Below are 19,648 nucleotides of genomic sequence, written 5' to 3'. Positions count from 1 at the left end.
CTTTGCTTAACTCTTAGATGGGACAGACAGCCTAATCAGTAATCCCCAATTAGAGTAAGTGCCACAAAATAAATAAGCCGGTTGCCACGATGGCGCATAATGGTGGGGGAAGAGGGGCATCTAATTTAGGTAAGGCAGTCCGGAAGGATTTCTTTATGAAGGTGACGGTAACATGGGGAGGTACCTGTGTGTTTGAACTGTGGGCTCCTCGAGGGCAGGGATGATGTCTTATTTCCTGTGAAAGCTCCAGTGCTTAGAACAGTGTCTGGCATTTATTATGCCAATTGGTATTATTTTTATGGTAGGTGTTCAATGAACTTTTGATGAATAAATAAATGATCTCTTTCCAGCAGTTCCTATTTAAAGAACCATGTACTTAATCACATGAAGACAATTATGTCGAACACACCTGATATTCTTACGCCTAATCTGTCTTCATTTCCTCCTCTCTCGACTGCCCTTCACTGAATTTTGTTTGTGTCTCCATGTGATGCCTCAGATGTGTTAAGTCCAAACAGGAAAGAACACACACACCCCTCCCCCCCCAACACATTACCCACCAAATGCTGCAGATTCTACCCGAGAAGCTATTAAGCGCTCCCAAATAGAGCAAACCTCTCATTGACTATCACATGCCTCCTTAAACGATCTTTGAGTAGTGTTTTCTTTTTATTGCTTTGTGTAGTTTAACAGCACCAATTGCGATTACTCTAGCTGATGATAAACCCCAGATCTATAAAACTCCTGTTCATTCATTATTTTTTCTCTTGCTCCTTCTCAAGCTATTATTATTATTATTATTATTATTTTTTTTTTTAGACCGTAGCAAGGAGTAGGGGGAGGGAAGAGGAAGAAGGAGATAAAAAGATACCAAATTAACAAGGAGACAGATGAAATAGGAGACCACTTCTCTTCCAGTGACAGACACCCTATTAGATACTGCTAAAACAGAACAAATATGCTTTAATACGGAACAAGTAGGTCTTTTATATTTATTCTAAATTGGAAATATTATGATCACCACCTTATCTTTAATGGGAGAAGCAGCTAATTGTTCCAATATCTCACTAATTCCAGCATCTGGGAGAAAATTATTTTTTACCATTTTACCAATTGTTCAATTTATACCTAGGTGTGGACAGCGATTTCTGTTTCTTGATCTATGTCATGGCTGCGATTCCAGTTCAATTATTAATATGTGGAAGTTATAATTATTTTGAATATTGGTACAAGATAATTATAAACCATAAAACAGCTCCCCATGCTTGCTGATGCCTTTTCTTATCTGCAGACGTGCTGGAGTTTGGGCATGCGCCTTTTAGAGACAGAGAACATGCATAATGTGGCACTTGGGGTAGCAAGACTGGCTGCAGTGGGGAGCAGAGGAGCCTTTGCCTCCCCCGCAGTTCCTTTCTCTTCTTTCGTGCTTCCCACCCTCCAGAGCCAAAGCCAGTCCATAGCCTGCATCTCCCCACTGTCTCACCCTCCTCCCATCTGGTCTATTTGTTGTTGAGATGTGGAACTCATCATATGCGGTGGCTTAGCTTGCTTGCCACCCCTTTGTCTCCTTGTTTACCCAGCAGCAGCAGCAGCAGCAGCAGCAGCAGCAGGAGCTACTGTGTGTGTGGCTGTGTGTATGTGCACGAATGTCTGTGTTGGGGAAGTTGGGAGGGGTGAGAACGACAGGCAAAGGAGGAGGCAGGGTAGGGAGTTAGGTGCTCTGTTACCCATTGGCTAATGCCTCTATTCCCTCCCTCTTTCTGAATAACTTGCTTTATTCCCAATTAATCTTCACTAGGGGGAGGGTTTTGGCAGGGGTAAGGTACCTGGGATTGCTCATTCTTAACCAAGTCCACCACAGCCAGGGGAAAAAGAATAACACATTTGGGTGGATTGCATGTGTTTGGAGAAGGGGCTCAGAGAGAAGAGGCACTGTTTTGGTATCTTCCCATTTTGACAAGAAAAAAACTCTTTAAAATGCCATCTGCAGGGCACCTGGGTGCCTCAGCTGGTTAAGCGTCCAACTCTTGATTTTGACTCAGGTCACGATCTCACGGTTTGTGGGTTCGAGCCCCGCATCAGGCTCTGCTCTGACAGTGCGGAGCCTGCTTGGGATTCTCTCTCTCCCTTTCTGTCTGCTCCTCCCCTGCTCGTGCCCTGTCTTTTTCTCTCAAAATAAACAAACATAAAAATTTTTTTAAAATGCCATCTTAGTTTGGTTTTTGCAGACAGCAAAGCTAACTGTCCTCAGAAATAATCAGATCCTAGTCTTGGTTCCAAGTCCTCCTGTAGTCCCCCCTCTGACTCCCTTCCTTCCCTTTTTTTTTTTTTTTTTTTTAAATTTTTTTTTTTTTTCAACGTTTATTTATTTTTGCGACAGAGAGAGACAGAGCATGAACGGGGGAGGGGCAGAGAGAGAGGGAGACACAGAATCGGAAACAGGCTCCAGGCTCTGAGCCATCAGCCCAGAGCCTGACGTGGGGCTCGAACTCGTGGACGGCAAGATCGTGACCTGGCTGAAGTCGGACGCTTAACCGACTGCGCCACCCAGGCGCCCCGCTTCCTTCCCTTTTTAATTAAACAGTATCTAATGTCTACTTAATATTAAATTTTTTCTACCATTTTTTATTTTTATTTTTTAATATGAAATTTATTGTCAAATTGGTTTCCATTCAACACCCAGTGCTCATCCCAACAGGTGCCCTCCTCAATGCCCATCACCCACCCTCCCACCCCCCATCAACCCTCAGTTTATTCTCAGGTTTTTTTTAAAGTTTATTTAGTTTTGAGACAGAGAGAGACAGAGCATGAACAGGGGAGGGTCAGAGAGAGAGGGAGACACAGAATCGGAAGCAGGCTCCAGGCTCCGAGCCATCAGCCCAGAGCCTGATGCGGGGCTCGAACTCACGGACCACGAGATCGTGACCTGAGCCGAAGTCGGACGCTTAACCGACTGAGCCACCCAGGCGCCCCTTTATTCTCAGTTTTTAAGAGTCTCTTATGGCTTGGCTCTCTCCCTCTCTAACTTTTTTTTCCATTCCCCTCCCCCATGGTGTTCTTTTAAGTTTCTCAGGATCCACATAAGAGTGAAAACATATGGTATCTGTCTTTCTCTGTATGACTTATTTCACTTAGCATAACAGTCTCCAGTTCCATCCTACCACTTTTTAAATCCCTGGTTCAGAGTATTATCATTATACCTTTCTGCTATGGCAGATGCATTCAGAACCCTTGCTACATAATGAATTGTGTGTTCCCCCTGCCATTTCTGTGTTAAAGCCCCTAACCTCCAATGTGACTATATATTTGGAGACAGGGCCTTTACAAAAATAATTAAGGTTTAGCAAGTCATAAGGGTGGAGCCCTGATCGGACAGGATTAGTGTTCTTTTTTTTTTTTTAAATTTTTTTTTCAACGTTTATTTATTTTTGGGACAGAGAGAGACAGAGCATGAACGGGGGAGGGGCAGAGAGAGAGGGAGACACAGAATCGGAAACAGGCTCCAGGCTCTGAGCCATCAGCCCAGAGCCCGACGCGGGGCTCGAACTCACGGACCGCGAGATCGTGACCTGGCTGAAGTCGGACGCTTAACTGACTGTGCCACCCAGGCGCCCCAGGATTAGTGTTCTTATAAGAAGAGACACCAGAGATCCAGTTCTCTCTCTCTCTCTGTGCCCCAGTGAGGGTACGGTGAGAAGTGGCCATCTGCAAGCCAGCCAGAGAGCTCTCACCAGAACCTCCCCCTGCTGCCACCTTGCTCTTGGACTTTCAGCCTCCAGGACTGTGAAGAAATAAGTTTCTGTGGTTAAAGCCATCTAGTCTGCAGTATACTGTTATGGCAGCCTGGGCTGACGAATATACCCCTCCCTTAGCCACTGATGAAAGGTTGTAGGGGGTGTTCATCAGCCTTGTGGCATGATTCTTTTTAGGCCCCAGGATCTGGAGTCACTATCCTTCTGCTGGGGTCAGACACTTGGAACTTGAGGTTTCTAATCCAGCCTAGCTCCTGACTTTCTGGCTTCCCCAATCCCTGCGAACCTCATTTTCAGCTTCTCTAATGAGCGTTGCCAGCAAGAGAATGTGTCTATTCAGCACTACGGACAGAGGCACCCTGTCAATTCCCACAAATTAGAAGTTACTGGCTAGCAGTCTCAAAAAGGTGGTATTGGGGAGGGAGGAGGTGGGCTGAGCAAGAGACAAATCAGGGAGGAAGACCACCTGGCAGGATGCGGACAATGCAGCCCCTAACCCTGGCTATGCTCAGCCATGGGGCTCCTACAAACGACAAGTGCCTTCTTGATGCTGCTGCCTTCTTACACAGGCTGCACAACGCAGGAGGGGATTCTCCTTGTACTCAGATGTGCTGGCCTAACTCTTGTCAAACTGTCACCGTGATGGGTGCTGGTAACAAACCTACAGCTGGCAAGGTATCAGGACTGGGGAGACCATGGTGGTGTGGGTGTCATGGACCGTGGGCTGGGAGAAGAGCCAGCAAAGGAGCATGGGAAGAGGGCCTCAGAAGTTTGGTATAACTTTGGGGGTAGAGATGGTACAGGTGAGGTGCCTCCTCCATGCCTGGGATGGGAATGAGGCTCCAGGGGCTCTGGGCCTTGGGAGGGGAGGGGCCCAGCTCATGGCAAGCTGGCTGGTGGGGAGCCAAGGCTTCATTTGTCTGACTTTAATGAATAAATGGCATCCCCAGCCATTGTTTATCTACTTTTGAATCCTGACAAACAGTCTGTGGCATCTGATGGAGAGGGTTATTAGCTGCACGGAGACAGATGGCTGGGGATGAGGGGATTGGCTCTTTATTATAGCAGGCCCACAAGTGACAGCCCCCCTTTTACTTCCCAGCCTCCACATCAATGTCAATACCTTCCTAGAGCCTTCTGTGACCCAGTGAAGCCTCAGAGGAAAGACCCAGAGCAAAAGGAAGGCAGAACAGCCCATGAGTAAGAGGGAGAGATAGGGCCAGTGGAGTTGGAAAAGACAGCAGATTTCCAATTGTAAGTTCTATGAAAATAAAAGCTCTGCCTTATTCTTTACTATTTTCCCAAGTGCCCTGTAAGGTGCTGTTTATTCAATAGGCATTCAAAAAATGTGAATGATTGAAGAGAAAGGTAGAGAGGTCTGGATTAAAAAAGATAATAGAAGCAGATTTAATTGTGCTGGGTGAGTGGTTGGGGAACAAAGGTAGGAAGGAGAGAGGAAGACAAGTAGAGGGCACAAAGGGAGTAGGGAAGATAGCAGAAGGAAACGTGCTTACCAATCAGCATGCTGTGTTTTAGGCATTAGCTACTCTTCCCCACATTACTATATAAATAGCTTCATGGAAATCCAACCACTCTGCCCACTGTCCCAGGTTCTTCTTCCTGCTACCATAGCAGCAGGGCAGCTGCAGGGAGGATTTCACCCTCCACCTTACCCCCAAGAGTGTGGGCAGGTTCTCACTGACCTTCATTCATTCTCCGAAACTTGTCCTTGGCCATGTAGCCCAGCACCAGACAGCATCCTCTCTTCTGGAGGCCCAGCTCTGGAAGAAAAGCACAGGTGAGTGAGCTTAGAATGGATCAGGTGTCATTGAAGGCCCCTTTGCAGGGGCTACGAAGCTGCTGCCTTTATAAACAGGGCTACTTATTTAACATTTATGTAGCACTTGCGATGGTCCAGGCATCATTTTAAGCCAATAACTCCTCATTCGATCTGCACGATAACTCTGTGAGGTGCGTACCATTATCTCCATTTTATAACATCCCCGTTTACAGATGTATTGAGTAGGCGGTCTTAAATGGAAGAACCAGCTGGTGGCAAAACCAGGAGTTTGAATCTAGGCAGTATGGCTTCAGAGTCCACGCTCGTAATCACTACTCACAGGTTAATGAGGCTCTCTATACAGGCTGGGGGCCTATACCCAGATCATGCTGTGGTTGATCCAGATCATGCTGTGGTTGTGATCAGGCCTGCCAAAAAAAGAGGCAGAGTCCAGCCAGTGGTGTCCGGGATGGAGCAAGGCAACCAGACACAGGGGGTGATTCAGAAGAATGACGAAGCGGTTGGGTGAATTTGGGGGAAGATGTGGGGGTGGAGGTAGGGGTAGAGGAGTCTACCTTTCGGGAGAGAGTGAGTTTCTGGGACTGGGGATTCCCATACATTCCTATATTCCGGCACAAGGCAGTGCCGTCCTCAAGCACTTATGAGGTGTGGACTCAAGTGTGGAGCACAGGGATTGGAATGGCTAAGAGACACAAGACACAGATTGTGGTCCCACGAGACTTTGACACAACAGAAAAAATAAGGCAGGACAATGATCCTAGGTAGCAAATGCAAGTGGTTTTTTGTTTTTGTTTTTCCACGGCATTTGGTAAATGGGTGCCCACTGTGTGTGGGCGTTGGACTAGAGTACATCTGCCTCACAAGAGAACGAGATTTCCCCTCTGGTTTTTATCCTCTAATTCTGATCTGTCTTAAGCACTTTATGGGCTTTGAAGCAATTCTACACCAAATTCCTCTTCTGATCCCCCACAGCACCCCATGAGGTGAGCAGATAGGTTACTGCTATTCATACTATGCAGATGGGAAACCCGAAGTTCAAAGATGTCAAATGACTTCCCAGGATTATTTTAGACCCCCTGCCCCGCTTCTTTGCTTGGAACTCATACAAATGTGACAGCTGCCATAAACTTGGCGAATGGACAAGGGGTATGATTTCTGGAAGAGGGAATGTGACTGCACCCCCTCCCAGGGCTTGCCAGGCTTTCTGGGCACCCAGGGGTTCCCTCCATTCGTGTCTCGGGGAAGGTGGGCCCCAGTGAGTGCTGCATTAGAGCAACTTCTCTTGGGACACTGGGTGTTTCTCTGAGCCCTGGAGGTTAACATCTAGGCTGTTAGAGCTTAGACAGGATGGGCTCATTTCTCCTCCCTACCTCTCCATCCACCTCTTGTCACCCAGGTCTACCCTCCATGGGTTTCAGGATGAAAGGGTCCATGAGAGACAGATAAGTCAAGCTTAGGGGCTCTTGCCCTAGAGAAAAACAAAGCATGGCGTTCGGTGGCAGAATGCCACGGCCCAGGGAGGTTACTAGCTTTGATCTCTTGATTCTCTAAAGGGGTTTATTAACTATCAGTAAAGAGCAGAGAAGCAGATCTGAGCGTGCCTTTTCCAAAGGCGCTCACTTCTCTTCCGTCCCCTCCACGAGCACGCTCTTCTGAAGGCACGGCCAAGCCAACCTCACTTCAAACAGCTTTACATCTCAGGCGCCCAAATTGACGATGTTAAGTTCCCTCATCCAAGGCCTTGGCTCTTTCTTCAAGGGCTCCTGCTCTGTCGAGGGCCCTGTGGATCAAAGCCCCTTTGATGTTTACTTACTATATTTGTGGATTCTTTCTAACAACCACCTCAAGAGGCAGGAATGCAGCCTGCCAGGAGGGGGCCGGCGGAAGTACAAGCTATGAGGAGGCTCTCAGCCCCTGCGAACAATAGCCCCTTGCCTGAGACTCTGGGACTGTATAGAAGCCTCAACATGCTGACGACAGGCAGAGTTAACCAGCCCATTATAATTGCACGACCATTGTTCATCACCACAATGATAAAACTGCTGACGGTTCTTATTATATTTTCCATTGACATCTTATGCCCATCTAAAGCACATCAGCAGTGACTCCTAATGAGAAAAGGAGCTGGGGTTCCTGCAATGAGCCCAGGGAAGCACGGAGGAGTGGGGGCAGAAGGTGCTGGATGGATTTAGGCCAACATTCCTGTTGGTCTTGCTGGACCATCCCCTAAGCTCTCAAGAAAATGGAGCAGGCATAATTCTCCTAAAGATTGAGAGAGTGTGGGCGACCTGTTGAGTCCAGATCGTCTATGTTGGCTGTCTCTGCCACCCCAACTCAACCCATCGTGTGTCACATAATAGGTTGCCCCCAGGGTGACTGCCTGAGGAAAGAGGCCACATGGATGGTTATTGTAAGTAAGAGTCTCACGGACCATGTTTGATTTTCGCAAATGAGCAGGAAAAGAATTTTTTAAAAACCTGATTAATAAAAGAAATGGAGGGTGAGGCAATTTCTCAATGTATTTGGCTCATTTAATTTGACACGTGTGGGTTAGTCTTAATTATTTAGGCAGCTATATTACAAGGCGCTAATAAGCACACTGAAGAAATGTATTAAGTGAGAGGGCTCTCCAACTGAGTCCTCACTGAGAAGTGGGGAGAAGCCACTGGGATCCTTGCAAGAACGAGCAGGTTGGAGAATTACTGAAGTGAGAATTAGATAGCTATCCACATATGAAAATTTGGGATGTTCTTTGGAGAGATTTGCAGAGCTAAATTAGAGGTCACTGGGTCCACAGGAGGAAGGAGGGCTGAGGTGGGGGAGGGGAGGAGAATGTGGAAATCCAAGAGGGGAGGAGGCGTGTTGTCAAAGGCACTGAGCAGAGAGAGGGCTGGGTGGGGCGTGGCGGGGGGTGGCATCGGGAAGTAATCGCTTTGTCTTGGAGAAACTCTACCCCCGCCAAACGAAGCAGGCTCCTCTTAGGGGAAAGATGATGGACTGTGACACAAAGAATCTTTCACTTTGTGAGCTAGACCAGCCACCAGACTGCCACCTTCCTTGTCACACAAGGCTGGGACCGACAGTGGAATCAGATCACAGATGCCCATTTTAACAGCAAGATGTCGGGGTCTTCTCTATGTGGACCTTAGGGCTGCAGCCTTTGGTTGAGCACTTATCAGTACAGAACCATCAGATGTACCAAAGGCAGCCGTGGAAAATGATGAATAGGAATTGAGTCATCCTCGCTTAAAAGGAAAGTTCACAGCAAAGAAGTCCAAGGTCACCGGCAGATGGGGTGGGGAGGGCACTGTCTGAGGAGAGCAAAGGCTTAAGAAATACTATTCTGCAAGGAAACATTTATGGGGAAAGGGCATTGTTTCTTGGGAAGAAGTGAATGAACCCCAGGAATTCCTGGACTGTGAGCCGCAGAAGGGCCAGGATTGTGCCATTTTCAGCTCTGAGCCCTTAGTCCCCAACACAGTGCCTGGCACATGGCAGGAGCTCAGGACAAATCCGATGATTCGATGTAAGCACCAACTAAAGACTATTGGGCAGTCGCCTGCTCTCCCCTACCCAGGTCAGAATCAAACCAGGGGCTGAAACGTGGCACAATGGAGTCAGCCAGATGAGGATCGTGGCCGAGTGAATGAAAGTTGTAAATTCATTGGAAAAGAAGTCTAGGAAACGGAGCTTTCCTCTGGGAGGAATAAAAAGGGCTGACTTTGTAAATGGAACCGTTTTCCTTCAGTTTCACAGGGTGACGATGGGACTTTTTCTAGCCTTAGGATTTCTTTATTCTTAGGGGTAATAACAATGATACAGTGCTATTACTTCACATTTGCGGGACCCTTATTTTTACACGATGCTGTCATATTCACTACCTTATTAGATGCCCACAGTAGCTCTGTGAACTAGGTGAGGAAGAATGGTCTATTTCCTCCAGTTTGGTTTCAGAGACTGAGGTTCAGAGAAGTAAAAGGGCAGTTCAAGGGCAAAGTACGAGCTGATAATAGTAGTCAGGTTAGAAGCCAGGTCTGATTTCTAGCTTTCTCAGGGGAAGGTCTCGGATCCCAGGGCTGCCGAGGCTGTGAATCAAGACAGACCAGACAATAGAGAACAGATGTTGGTGGCCCTGGCTAGGACAGTGTTGTGGGTTGAACTATGTCTCTTCCCTGCCCTTCCCCTCTCCCCCTCATTCACATGTGGAATGTGGATTCACCAGAGAACGTGACTTTATTTGAAGATAAGGCCTTGACAGAGATAATCAAGTTAAAATGCTCATTAGAGGGGCCCTAAGCCAATGCCCCTGGTGTCCTCATAAAAAGGGGACATTTGGAGACAGACACACATACAGGGAAAACACCATATGAACATGAAGACAGCCATCTACAAGCCAAGAGAGAGGCCTGGAGCAGATTCTTCTCTCAGAGAGCTCTGAAGGAACCGACAGGCCAGGTTTGCATCTTATAAAGACCATTTTGGCACTGGTGCAGAGGATGGATGGGGAGGGGTAAGCCCAGACAAGAGAGCGCCATTGTTTGACTATTGCAGTACTCCTGGTGAGAGATGATGGGCTGACATCTGCTCTCTCTCTCCCCACTCTCTGAAGACAGCCTGAGATCAGAAAGCAAGTGAAAGGACCCTGAGCTTTCTCAGGGGGACATTCAGAGCCTCTCCATCCCTGCCACCTTGACACAGGAGAGCAGTGGAGAGGCTGAAAATAGCTCACCAGATGGTTCCTGAGACCATATGGAGAAGGCGTCAGCTGGACCTGGCTAGAGTCACAGGGAGGCCATGTGTGCTTCGAAACTCTCAGTGTTGGCTGGAGCCTTGCTCTAGCACTCCAGAGTGAGCCATGCTCTGGGTGTCTCTGCACTTTATAAAATGTGGATACTAATAGTAAGACGCTCTGCACATGGTTAGTATGAAAATCAGATGCACTTGGTGAAGAATGCCTACAATGAAGTAGCTGGTAAGGGCGAGCTCAACAAATAGAAATGAAATGTCAGACTGGGGAGTAGGGACCGTTAAATTCCTCCCCCTTCTTTACAGGTATGAAAGGGGAGACTCATCCAAAGTGATATAATGAATAATGAAATTTGGGGCGGTGTTCTTTGGAGGCTACTGTGGTAGCTACAAGTTGAGGGACTGGAAGAGGAAGTGAGTCAGGAAGACCAGCCAGGTGGGTACAGCAGGTGAGGCTGAGGCCCCGGAGGGGCTGAAGATGGAGAGAACATGGTGAATCTGAAAGACATTCTGGGAAGAGACTATGGGCTGAGTGCCAGAGTGGCCAAGCAGAAGGGGGCAGATGACCACAGTGGCTTTAGTTGGGGAGGTTGGGGAAAGAGAGGTGTCTGTGTCAGAAGCAGCTGACAAAGGAAGCCAATTAGGCCATGGGGGTGGGGGCAGATAATGGTGCATTTCTGGACTTCTTGTATTTGAGGTGATGGGGTTCCCAAGTGAAGCAGTCTTGGATGATTACATGAGCTATGAAGAAATACATTTTTAAAAAGTTTATTTACTTATTTTAAAAGAGAGAGAGCAAGCTGGGAATGCAAGCTGGTGCAGCCACTCTGGAAAACAATATAGAGGTTCCTCAAAAAACTAAAAATTGCACCACTAGGCATTTATCCATGGGATACAGGTGTGCTGTTTCGAAGGGACACATGCACCCCCATGTTTATAGCAGCACTATCAACAATAGCCCAAGTATGGAAAGAGCCCAAATGTCCATCGATGGATGAATGGATAAAGAATACACAATGGAGTATTACTCGGCAATCAAAAAGAATGAAATCTTTTCATTTGCAACTACGTGGATGGAACTGGAGGGTATGATGCTAAGTGAAATTAGAGAAAGACAAAAATCATACGACTTCACTCATAGGAGGACTTTAAGAGACAGAACAGATGAACATAAGGGAAAGGAAACAAAAATAATATAAAAACAGGGAGGGGGACAAAACAGAAGAGACTCATAAATATGGAGAACAAACTGAGGGTTACTGGAGGGGTTGTGGGAGGGGGGATGGGCTAAATGGGTAAGGGGCACTAAGGAATCTACTCCTGAAGTCGTTGCACTATATGCTAATTTGGATGTAAATTTTAAAAAATAAAAAATAAAATGAAAACAATAAAAAGGGGAAAAAAGAATAAGAACAAAAATAATAGAATTCACACATGTATGTTGTATAGAACTTTATGAAAAAGTATGCTGTTAGAACATGGCTTTATATCTACTTTTATTAAAATATTTTCCTTACTACATTACACAGGTAATAGTCTTTACCTGTGCATTTATTTTATTTAAAATAAATATGTAATTATTATCATCTGACAAGAATTAAAAACTAATAGGTGGTGAAAAAAATTTTAAAAAATGAGAGAGAGAGAGAGAGAGAGAGAAAGTGGGGAGGGGCAGGGGCAGAGAGAGAGAGAGAGAGAGAGAGAGAATGCACTCTGTCAATGAGGAGCCTGATGTGTGGCTCGAACTCCTGAACCATGAGATCGTGATCTAGGCTGAAGTCAGATGCCTAACCTACTGAGCCACCCACCCAGGTGCCCCTGAAGAAATACCTTTTCAATCAGCTTTACTGACCTCAGAGAGCAGATGTCTTCTGTAGATCAAGTCATTATGTAATGAATAACATAGAAAGCAATGGAATAATATATGGGTAGACTCTGCCACAAGTGTTAGTACCAGCCCTGCACAACCAGCACGTATTTATAAACTGTGACAGGTATGGTATCCGGTCCACAGACGCTCATGGAGAGGCTCCTAAGTGCACCATGTGCAAGACAAAAACATGTAAGGCAAGCTTCCTCCCACAATGAGATGATAATCCAGTTGACTATGTAAGGCATATACTTGTGAAAAGGTGAACAAAAATCAAACACTGTAGTTCAGTAAAACAAAGTGTCATTAGCATGTGAATTATTTCCACACTAATGGCAATAATTGCTACAGGTCATGGGATGGCTCTCGCCAAGGGCCCCGAAGGCTGGAGATTTGTCTGGGGGGTTGCCCTCGGTGGGCGTCCACACCGATGGCCTGACTCATCAAAAGCCAGTCTTGCCAGGATGCCTGGGTGATCACAGGATGCCAGAGCCTCGTGTTTGAGAAGTCCTCACCTTGATTCTGCTAAGCTCCTGCTTTCTGCTTCAGTTCTGCCTCACCCTGGTTTCAGCATTATTACTCACATCCCGGGCAATAATGGTGCCCATAAATCGCGCAGAGATCACAGTTTTCTGATCAACCTCTATAGTAAAGAGGCCTGAAGAGGGGAATAGCAAAGGCTTATTAATCCTGACTAGTGTCTGCCTATGGCCCTCCAGGACAGGTAATAAATGTTTAATAGCCCAATAATACCTGTTTCATAATTTTTGACTCTCATTGCTTGCTAACTCTAAGTTTATTAAAGAACTATAAACTTTACATTGTTGTAAAGACATAATTGCTATTTCATTACCTATTTAATATGAGTTAATTATATTAGAACTAAGTTTTTCCCCATTCATATTAAGTATCAATTAGTTGTTTTAAACTATTGATTTCTATTTAATTGCCTGTGCTATTACATACCAATTAAATTCTTGTAGGAGAAACCTGAACCAGCTATAGCCTTAAGTTTTTAAGATAATAAATTAGATGGCAAAGCTCAAGTGGCGTTATCTTCTTTCAGGAAGGGTCAGCAATCATTGTGATAATTCCCAAAGGTCTTTGTGACCCACCAGCTCATCCCTGCTAGTTCCTGCAGGGGCAGACCTCCCTCCGATAGCTGATGGTAAGAAGCTTCAGCTTCATATGCAGCAATGGCAAGAAGTAACACTGGGGAAGCCCTTTACCAGCCCCTGGCCTCCTCAGCTGCCTCAGCCTGCCCTTACTGGCTGGCACGGCCCTATCCACAGGACGGCTAAGGCAGGCAGTCTTTCAGTGATTCCTCACCACCAGCTGTGGGGTCCATGACTGCCCATGTTGCCGCTGGCCCCAGACCCCACGTGCCTACAGGAAGTCTGGTGCCCATGTGGTCACTACTCCTCTGGCTTCCCCAAACTCCTGGTCCACTGGCCCGACTCTACGTTGTGCTCAAGACAAATCGGACATTTACCGGGTGGCAATGGGCGTTTGACTTTTCTCATCCTGTTTCCCCTTCACACCGACCTTGTAAAGACAGGTGTTACTATTCTTATCTTTATTTATAAAGAAATGGACATTTTAGATGGGTAAGGAGTCACCTAGGGTCCCTCAGCTATTGAGTGGCAAAGCTTGAGTCCACCTGTCTGCCTGACTTCATGCCTGGTGCACCTTGCCATGCTCTGTCTCAGTCCTCCATGAGAACTGAGTCTCTGCCCACCGGGCTGGCTCTTGGAGACCTTGCCTGGCTCCTGCCATCTTTCTTTTCACAGAAGGTTGGGCTCATCTTCTACCCTCAGATACTGCCTGGGGTCTTTCTCCCAACTAATTAATTGCTTGGAATTCCAACATGGCCACCAACTGACTGAGAATGTGGCCTTCCTCTGGGCCACTTGGGCATCAATGCAGACCCCAGGGGTTGCACTCCCACACTCCTCTACACCCTGGAACTGGGACACAGGTTACCCTACCTCCTGGGGGCTGGATGCAGCCCAGCCTTGCCCCTCTCCACTGGTTGGTATCACCAAGGGCTCCCCCATCTGGGGCCAAGCTCACTTCATTCATCATCACAATCAAAGTTGCCATTTATAGGGGCACCTGGGTGACTCGGTTGGTTGAGCATCTGACTTTGGCTCAGGTCATGATCTCATAGGTTCATGAGTTCAAGCCCCACATCAGGCTTGCTTTGCTGCTGTCAGTGAGGAGTCCGCTTCAGGTCCTCTGTTCCCCTCTCTCTGCCTCTCCCCTACTCACTCTCTTTCTTTTCCTCAAAAATCAAGAAACATTAAAAAAAACAGTTGCAATTTGCTGATTGCTTATGATTTATTAGTCTCTGTGTTAGATACTTTGTGTGCATTATCTTCTTCAATCATAAAAATTCTGTAAGTACTATTATTATTCCTATCTGCTAGAATGGGAAACTGATTCAATAACTCACTCAGGGTCATACAGCTAGTAAGTGTGGAAGCCAGTAAACCTGATTATGAGTGAGGTTTTTTGGATAACTGGTATAATATCTTTGTAAGAGTTGCAGGGAATAGGGGGAGAGTTTAGTAATATTGGTTGAAGAATTTTATGGAAACAGTTTTATCACATGTACAAGATTACCTCAGCCATCTCTGGTTTAAGATGTCTGATCCCATGGGGTTAATTGCTCTGTGAGGGAATATGACAGAGAAACAGGATCATGAAGGCCATCCCTCCCCCCTGGCCTGTCATCATTCTGCTTATCCTGTGAGGGACAGGGACTGCTGAAGGCCATATGCCTGCAAGGCTTTTAGACTTTTCCTGAGAGAAAGTTGGAAGTTGGTGAGTAATGTCTGAATGGAACCAGATGCTTGACAGTTGTGTGCCCTGTCCCTGGGGAGGCTCAGCCTGGTACAGCCAGTCAATCACAGATAGGAGGCCAGGCAGAAAGAGGGCATCTCTTTTCTCCTTTTTCTTTTAGGACCAAAAGTGTCCCCAAAGGACTAAGACCGAGCGCCACGAGGAAACCTCCAAAGTCCCCCCTACCTCCCCATACTCACACCCCATTCCATGGACTTGAGGTCCAGATCTTTGGGAAGGCAGAGGCCCAACAAAAGGCTATGAATATAAACTTGATGCATGGATTTAATCTTCACACAGATTCCTGGAGATATGGATTATCAGCCCCATTGTATAGGTGGGGTTCAGGGAAGTTGAGTAATTTACCTGAAGTCACACAGCTGGGAAGTGGAGGAGCCAGGACCAAAATCTAGGCCCATTTTATCCCAGAGCCCGGGCTGTGCCATTCTGCTGGGATATGGTCTGGATGCTGAGCCCAGGTGACCAGCAGAGACCCCAGTGGGAAGAAGGGGACCATATGTGCTCAGAGGGTGCGGGCCAATGGAGTCATGGGCATTGCTGCCAGGGGGTTAGGGGGCACTGAGAAATCCTTGTGGGAGTCAGGCCCTGGAAAGTCCATGCCTGGAGAAGGATGGATCGCCTCCCTGGGAGACAGGGAGGTGGAGGCAGGACATGGAAGCATGGAGAATGGCTGCTGTTTAGTTATGTGCTTGCAAACCTCTGTGTCACCCATTTATGGCCCCAATAAAATCATAAAAGCTGAGGATTAACCAAGAGAGTCCCATAAGGGCCAGGAGCTGGCCTTAAGGAATTTATCAGTGGAGTCAGATATGGCCAGCCTCTGCCCTCAAGCCCTCTGCTGAATAGGGTGGGGGTAGACAGAGACGGTTGCTCTCACCTGGTACAAGGAAAGGGGAGGCAGAAGGAAACAGTGTTCTGGGAGTTGGGGGGGGGCGGTGTACGGAGTGTAGGGCCATCCAATCTGGCAGTCCCACCCGAGGAGACAATGAGGGCAGCTGGGATGGTATGAGAGAGAGAGAGAGACAGAGACAGAGAGACAGAGAGAGACAGAGAGGAGAGGAGGCACATGGTCGCCTATTACAGGGTCCTAGGATGGAAGGGCATTGGCTAAGCCTCAGTAGGCTGGAGGATGCCCCCTCCACTTTCTGGGTAGAAAGCTGTACAAGAGGCAGGCCAGGCAAAGTTTGCTTTTGTCCTCAGGCAAACAGATCAGAGCTGCCTGTTCACCTGGCCTTGCAGCAGGGGCCGGTACCTCGCTGGGCACCTTCCCTGGAGCAGAAGAAGAAGGCAGGGGCTGTGAGCATGAAGCCCCTTGCTGCCCCCACCTCACCGTCTTCCTGAGCGAGGACCAGCCCAGGCCTGGTAACTTGGGTGGTCCCAAGAGCTGAGGCTAGAGAGGAGCAGAGGCCCTGAGGGTGGGCCAGACATTGTCCTCCAGAGCAGTGTCGAGCTCCCCGCCACTGCCCCAGCTCACACGGCGAGAGAGGAAAGGAGGCGGTGGGGTTAGGAGAAGAGCCAGCAGAGAAGGCAGAGAACCCCCGCTGTCCTCCCATTACTGAAATCCTCCTTGAGCCTCACACACCCCATTACAACTCTGTATCTTATAATTAAATTGAATCTGCCAGTTACCTCTCAGCACGGCAGCAATTCAAGCTCATTGGAGGCTTTCTTTGTTTATTTTTATTTATTTATTTATTTAGTGATTATTTATCTAGCTACCCATGTAGCTACATGGAGGCCCTAGTGCAGGGTTTCTTGTGCCTTCGAGAAAATGAGGGTGTACAAATGCAGTCTCTCCCCACTGGTGTATGTGGGCAGGAGCTGTAGGACCCGCAGGGTGAGCTGTTGCTGGAGGGTCCCTCTGGGAGAGGGCCAGGGTGACCACCACAGGCTGGTTCCACCCCCTTGTTGTTGCCCAACATGCCTATGGAAGGTCCACTGATTCCAGAAAGCTCCATGGAAGCGCCTTACTCCCGAGGGGTAGAACATGGGTCGGAGAATGTGGTTGTGACTGGGTATCAGCAGTTAACACAAGTTTGTTGTCTTCTGTGCACCTGCTGGATACAAGCTCTCCTTGAACCCTCACGACACCCGAGATATTCTTGGAGGCGGGCACAAGGACCAGAGAGGTTCTGAGAGTTGCCAGAGGTCACCCAGCTGGTAATGGCAGAGTTGGGAACTGAACACAAGAATTGGGACAAAATCAAGCCCTCTCATCTTCCCTAGAACCCCAGATCCAAGCTGGCAGCCCAGCAACAGAAACCAGAGCACCTTTCTTCTCTTTAATGCTAACCTTTCGGCAGTGAGGGGGGGCAAAGGAGAGCCTGAGAGCTTTGATTAGGAACCAACCCCAAACAGATCCACGGGAGTGATTCTGAAACACCAGCCATCACTTAATAAGAACATGAGAGTTTACTCCCCACAAGGCTATCCCAGTGAGAGGCTGATTGCCATCAGGCATGCAGGGGACTGCACAGGCCTTGCACATTGATAGCTGAGTCCCAGAGACGGGAGCCCATTTGAGGAGAGGACGAGGTTGACTGGGATAGTATGAAAAAGAGAGAATGCATCTGCTCCTATATTATGGTGAGAGAATGGGAAGGAATTCCAGACTCCAGCTCACACCTTAGACAAATCTCCCCTGCAGAGAAAATGGTACGTATTCACCACCATTCACCATCTTCTCCCTTGCCTACCTGTACCCGCCAACCTGCTGGTTGGATCATTTGTGGGCCATTAAATACTTCTCAGAGCAGGGATGGGCGGTACCACCGAAGACCTGCATCCACACCGACCACTCCTGGTCTGTTCTGGAGCAAGGGAACTCACAAGGTTTTAGTGCATGTGGCCAGTGGCAGCCCATGTGTGTCTGTGACCAGTCTGTCCATAAGAAACCATGAGGGACCTTGACTCAGGCTCTGTCCTGACCACAGAGGATGGCACAGCCACATGAAGGAAGTTGGTGGCCCAGGCCAGAACTATGGAAGGATGTGTACCTCTTGTTAGTTTGGAGAAGGTTCTCTGGTTGGAAGACACAGTGAGGTAACCTGGTCTAAGACAAGGAGAGCCTTTAAACCGAGGGATTTGGGGAGCAGATTGTCCACAGCTGTTCTGACTTATAGATCTTGGATGGGACAGCCAGGTCCTTCCCTGGCTCCTGAGGCTAAGAGAAGCCAGTCAAGGAAGCTTGGACCACTAGGTCCATCCCCCTTGGGACTTCTCACACAGTAGTGTAGCCTTTTGATCGGAGATATCCACTTCATTTCCTCAGTCTGTGAAGTGGAGATCTCTTGGGCTGTGGTGAGGACCGGGGGATAATTTATGCAAAAAGCTGGAAGGTAAAGGTGAGGACAGGTGTGTTCCTATGACCTGTTCAAACATATGGAGCGAAGGCTGGACATATTGTAAACAACTCCACAAAGAGGCGTTAGAAAAATAACAACGTAATATATTATTATAAAAAGCACGGGTGTGCTGAAAGTCAGAACAAGAATAAAATAAGCCTGCAGTTTAGCCTGAGGGCTCTGGTTCTGAATAGAGGCTCTTATACCGTTGTAAAGACGATGTCCACAGCCGCTTGGGGGACAGCTACGCTCAGCTCTCTGGAAAGGGGCTGGCTCATGATGATCCTCCAGGGCCCTATCACCCATGGCTTGCATGGTAATGTAGGGCTACAGCTGGTGCTTTGTAGGATCAGAGAAGCCAAGGGGCCTGAAAATGGTCATCGTCAACCTTGCCAGCAGCTATTGAGTAACTGCAGAGTGAGCACAGGGCACGTGCTGGGCACTGGGGTAGAAAGAAGGTTAAGGTCCACCCTTGGGGTCTTATAAACCAGCCAAGGAATTAGAACAAACCTGGAGGAAGACCCAGATAAAGGTCCTCTCGTGACCGGTTCAGTTCAAGCAGGTGATGGAAGGTTCTAACCTGGCACAGCTCAGACCCACATGGAAGGTGGCGCCCAGCTCTGTAAGCCATTCTTCAAGGGGCGCAGGGCAGACCCAGCAGCACCCAGAGGCTGGTGCCAGGCCAGCAAGTGTCTGTAAGTCTTGCCACAAGAGGCACAGGTGAAGAGTTGGGGTGTGCAAGTAGGAAAGAGAAAAGACTGACTGTGGGGCTTTAGGGCAATGAGTTTGGACCAGGCGGTGGGGACTATAAGGAGGCAGGTTTCATTTCAGTAGAAAAAAAGAAGTTATCTTCAGTGCAAGGTGCTAGGATCTCTTCGCAAGGACTAAGGTCAGACTGGAGCCCAGGGAATGTATACCATTGTCCCTTCCTGGGGTGTCGGCTGCAGCCAGTGGAGTAGTGATCTCGTGCCAGCTGGAATCTGGTTCCCATCTGCATTCGGTGAGGTCACATTGGCAGCCTCAAACTGGCCATGGTGAGTATTTCCACCAAGGAGTAGGACAAGGCTGCTGTGAAGGCTTTTCCCCCGCACGCTCTCCTTCCCGAGGGCTGGGTTACCAGCACACCCCTGGCTGAGCTTTAACATCTGAAGAGGGGTCTGTTTACCCTGGTTCCGGCTTCCAGGTCTTTCAGACGTGACTGAGGGCCTCCACCTGTGATTTCTGCTTCCTGTCCTGTGAGTCACCATCCCTCCATGTCTCGTCCTGTTTT

At 48.0% G+C, this 19,648-nt stretch overlaps 1 protein-coding gene across 5 annotated transcripts in view; it reads right to left on the bottom strand.

Moving 5' to 3' along the window:
* The window catches only part of KIRREL3 (kirre like nephrin family adhesion molecule 3), a 554,399-nt gene that overhangs the window by 121,322 nt on the left and 413,429 nt on the right, over positions 1-19,648 (bottom strand). For all 5 annotated transcript variants that reach the window (XM_086678697.1, XM_086678698.1, XM_086678699.1 and 2 more), the window contains exon 3: positions 5,456-5,533. In XM_086678697.1, the coding sequence (XP_086534823.1) occupies positions 5,456-5,533 (78 nt within the window). The remainder of the gene's footprint in view (positions 1-5,455; positions 5,534-19,648) is intronic.

This window comes from Puma concolor, chromosome D1, assembly GCF_028749965.1.
Source record: "Puma concolor isolate L17-30 chromosome D1, mPumCon1.1.hap2, whole genome shotgun sequence".
NCBI lineage: Eukaryota > Metazoa > Chordata > Mammalia > Carnivora > Felidae > Puma > Puma concolor.
Note: the sequence above shows the minus strand (reverse complement) of the source record. Positions and strands in the feature narration are given on the sequence as shown.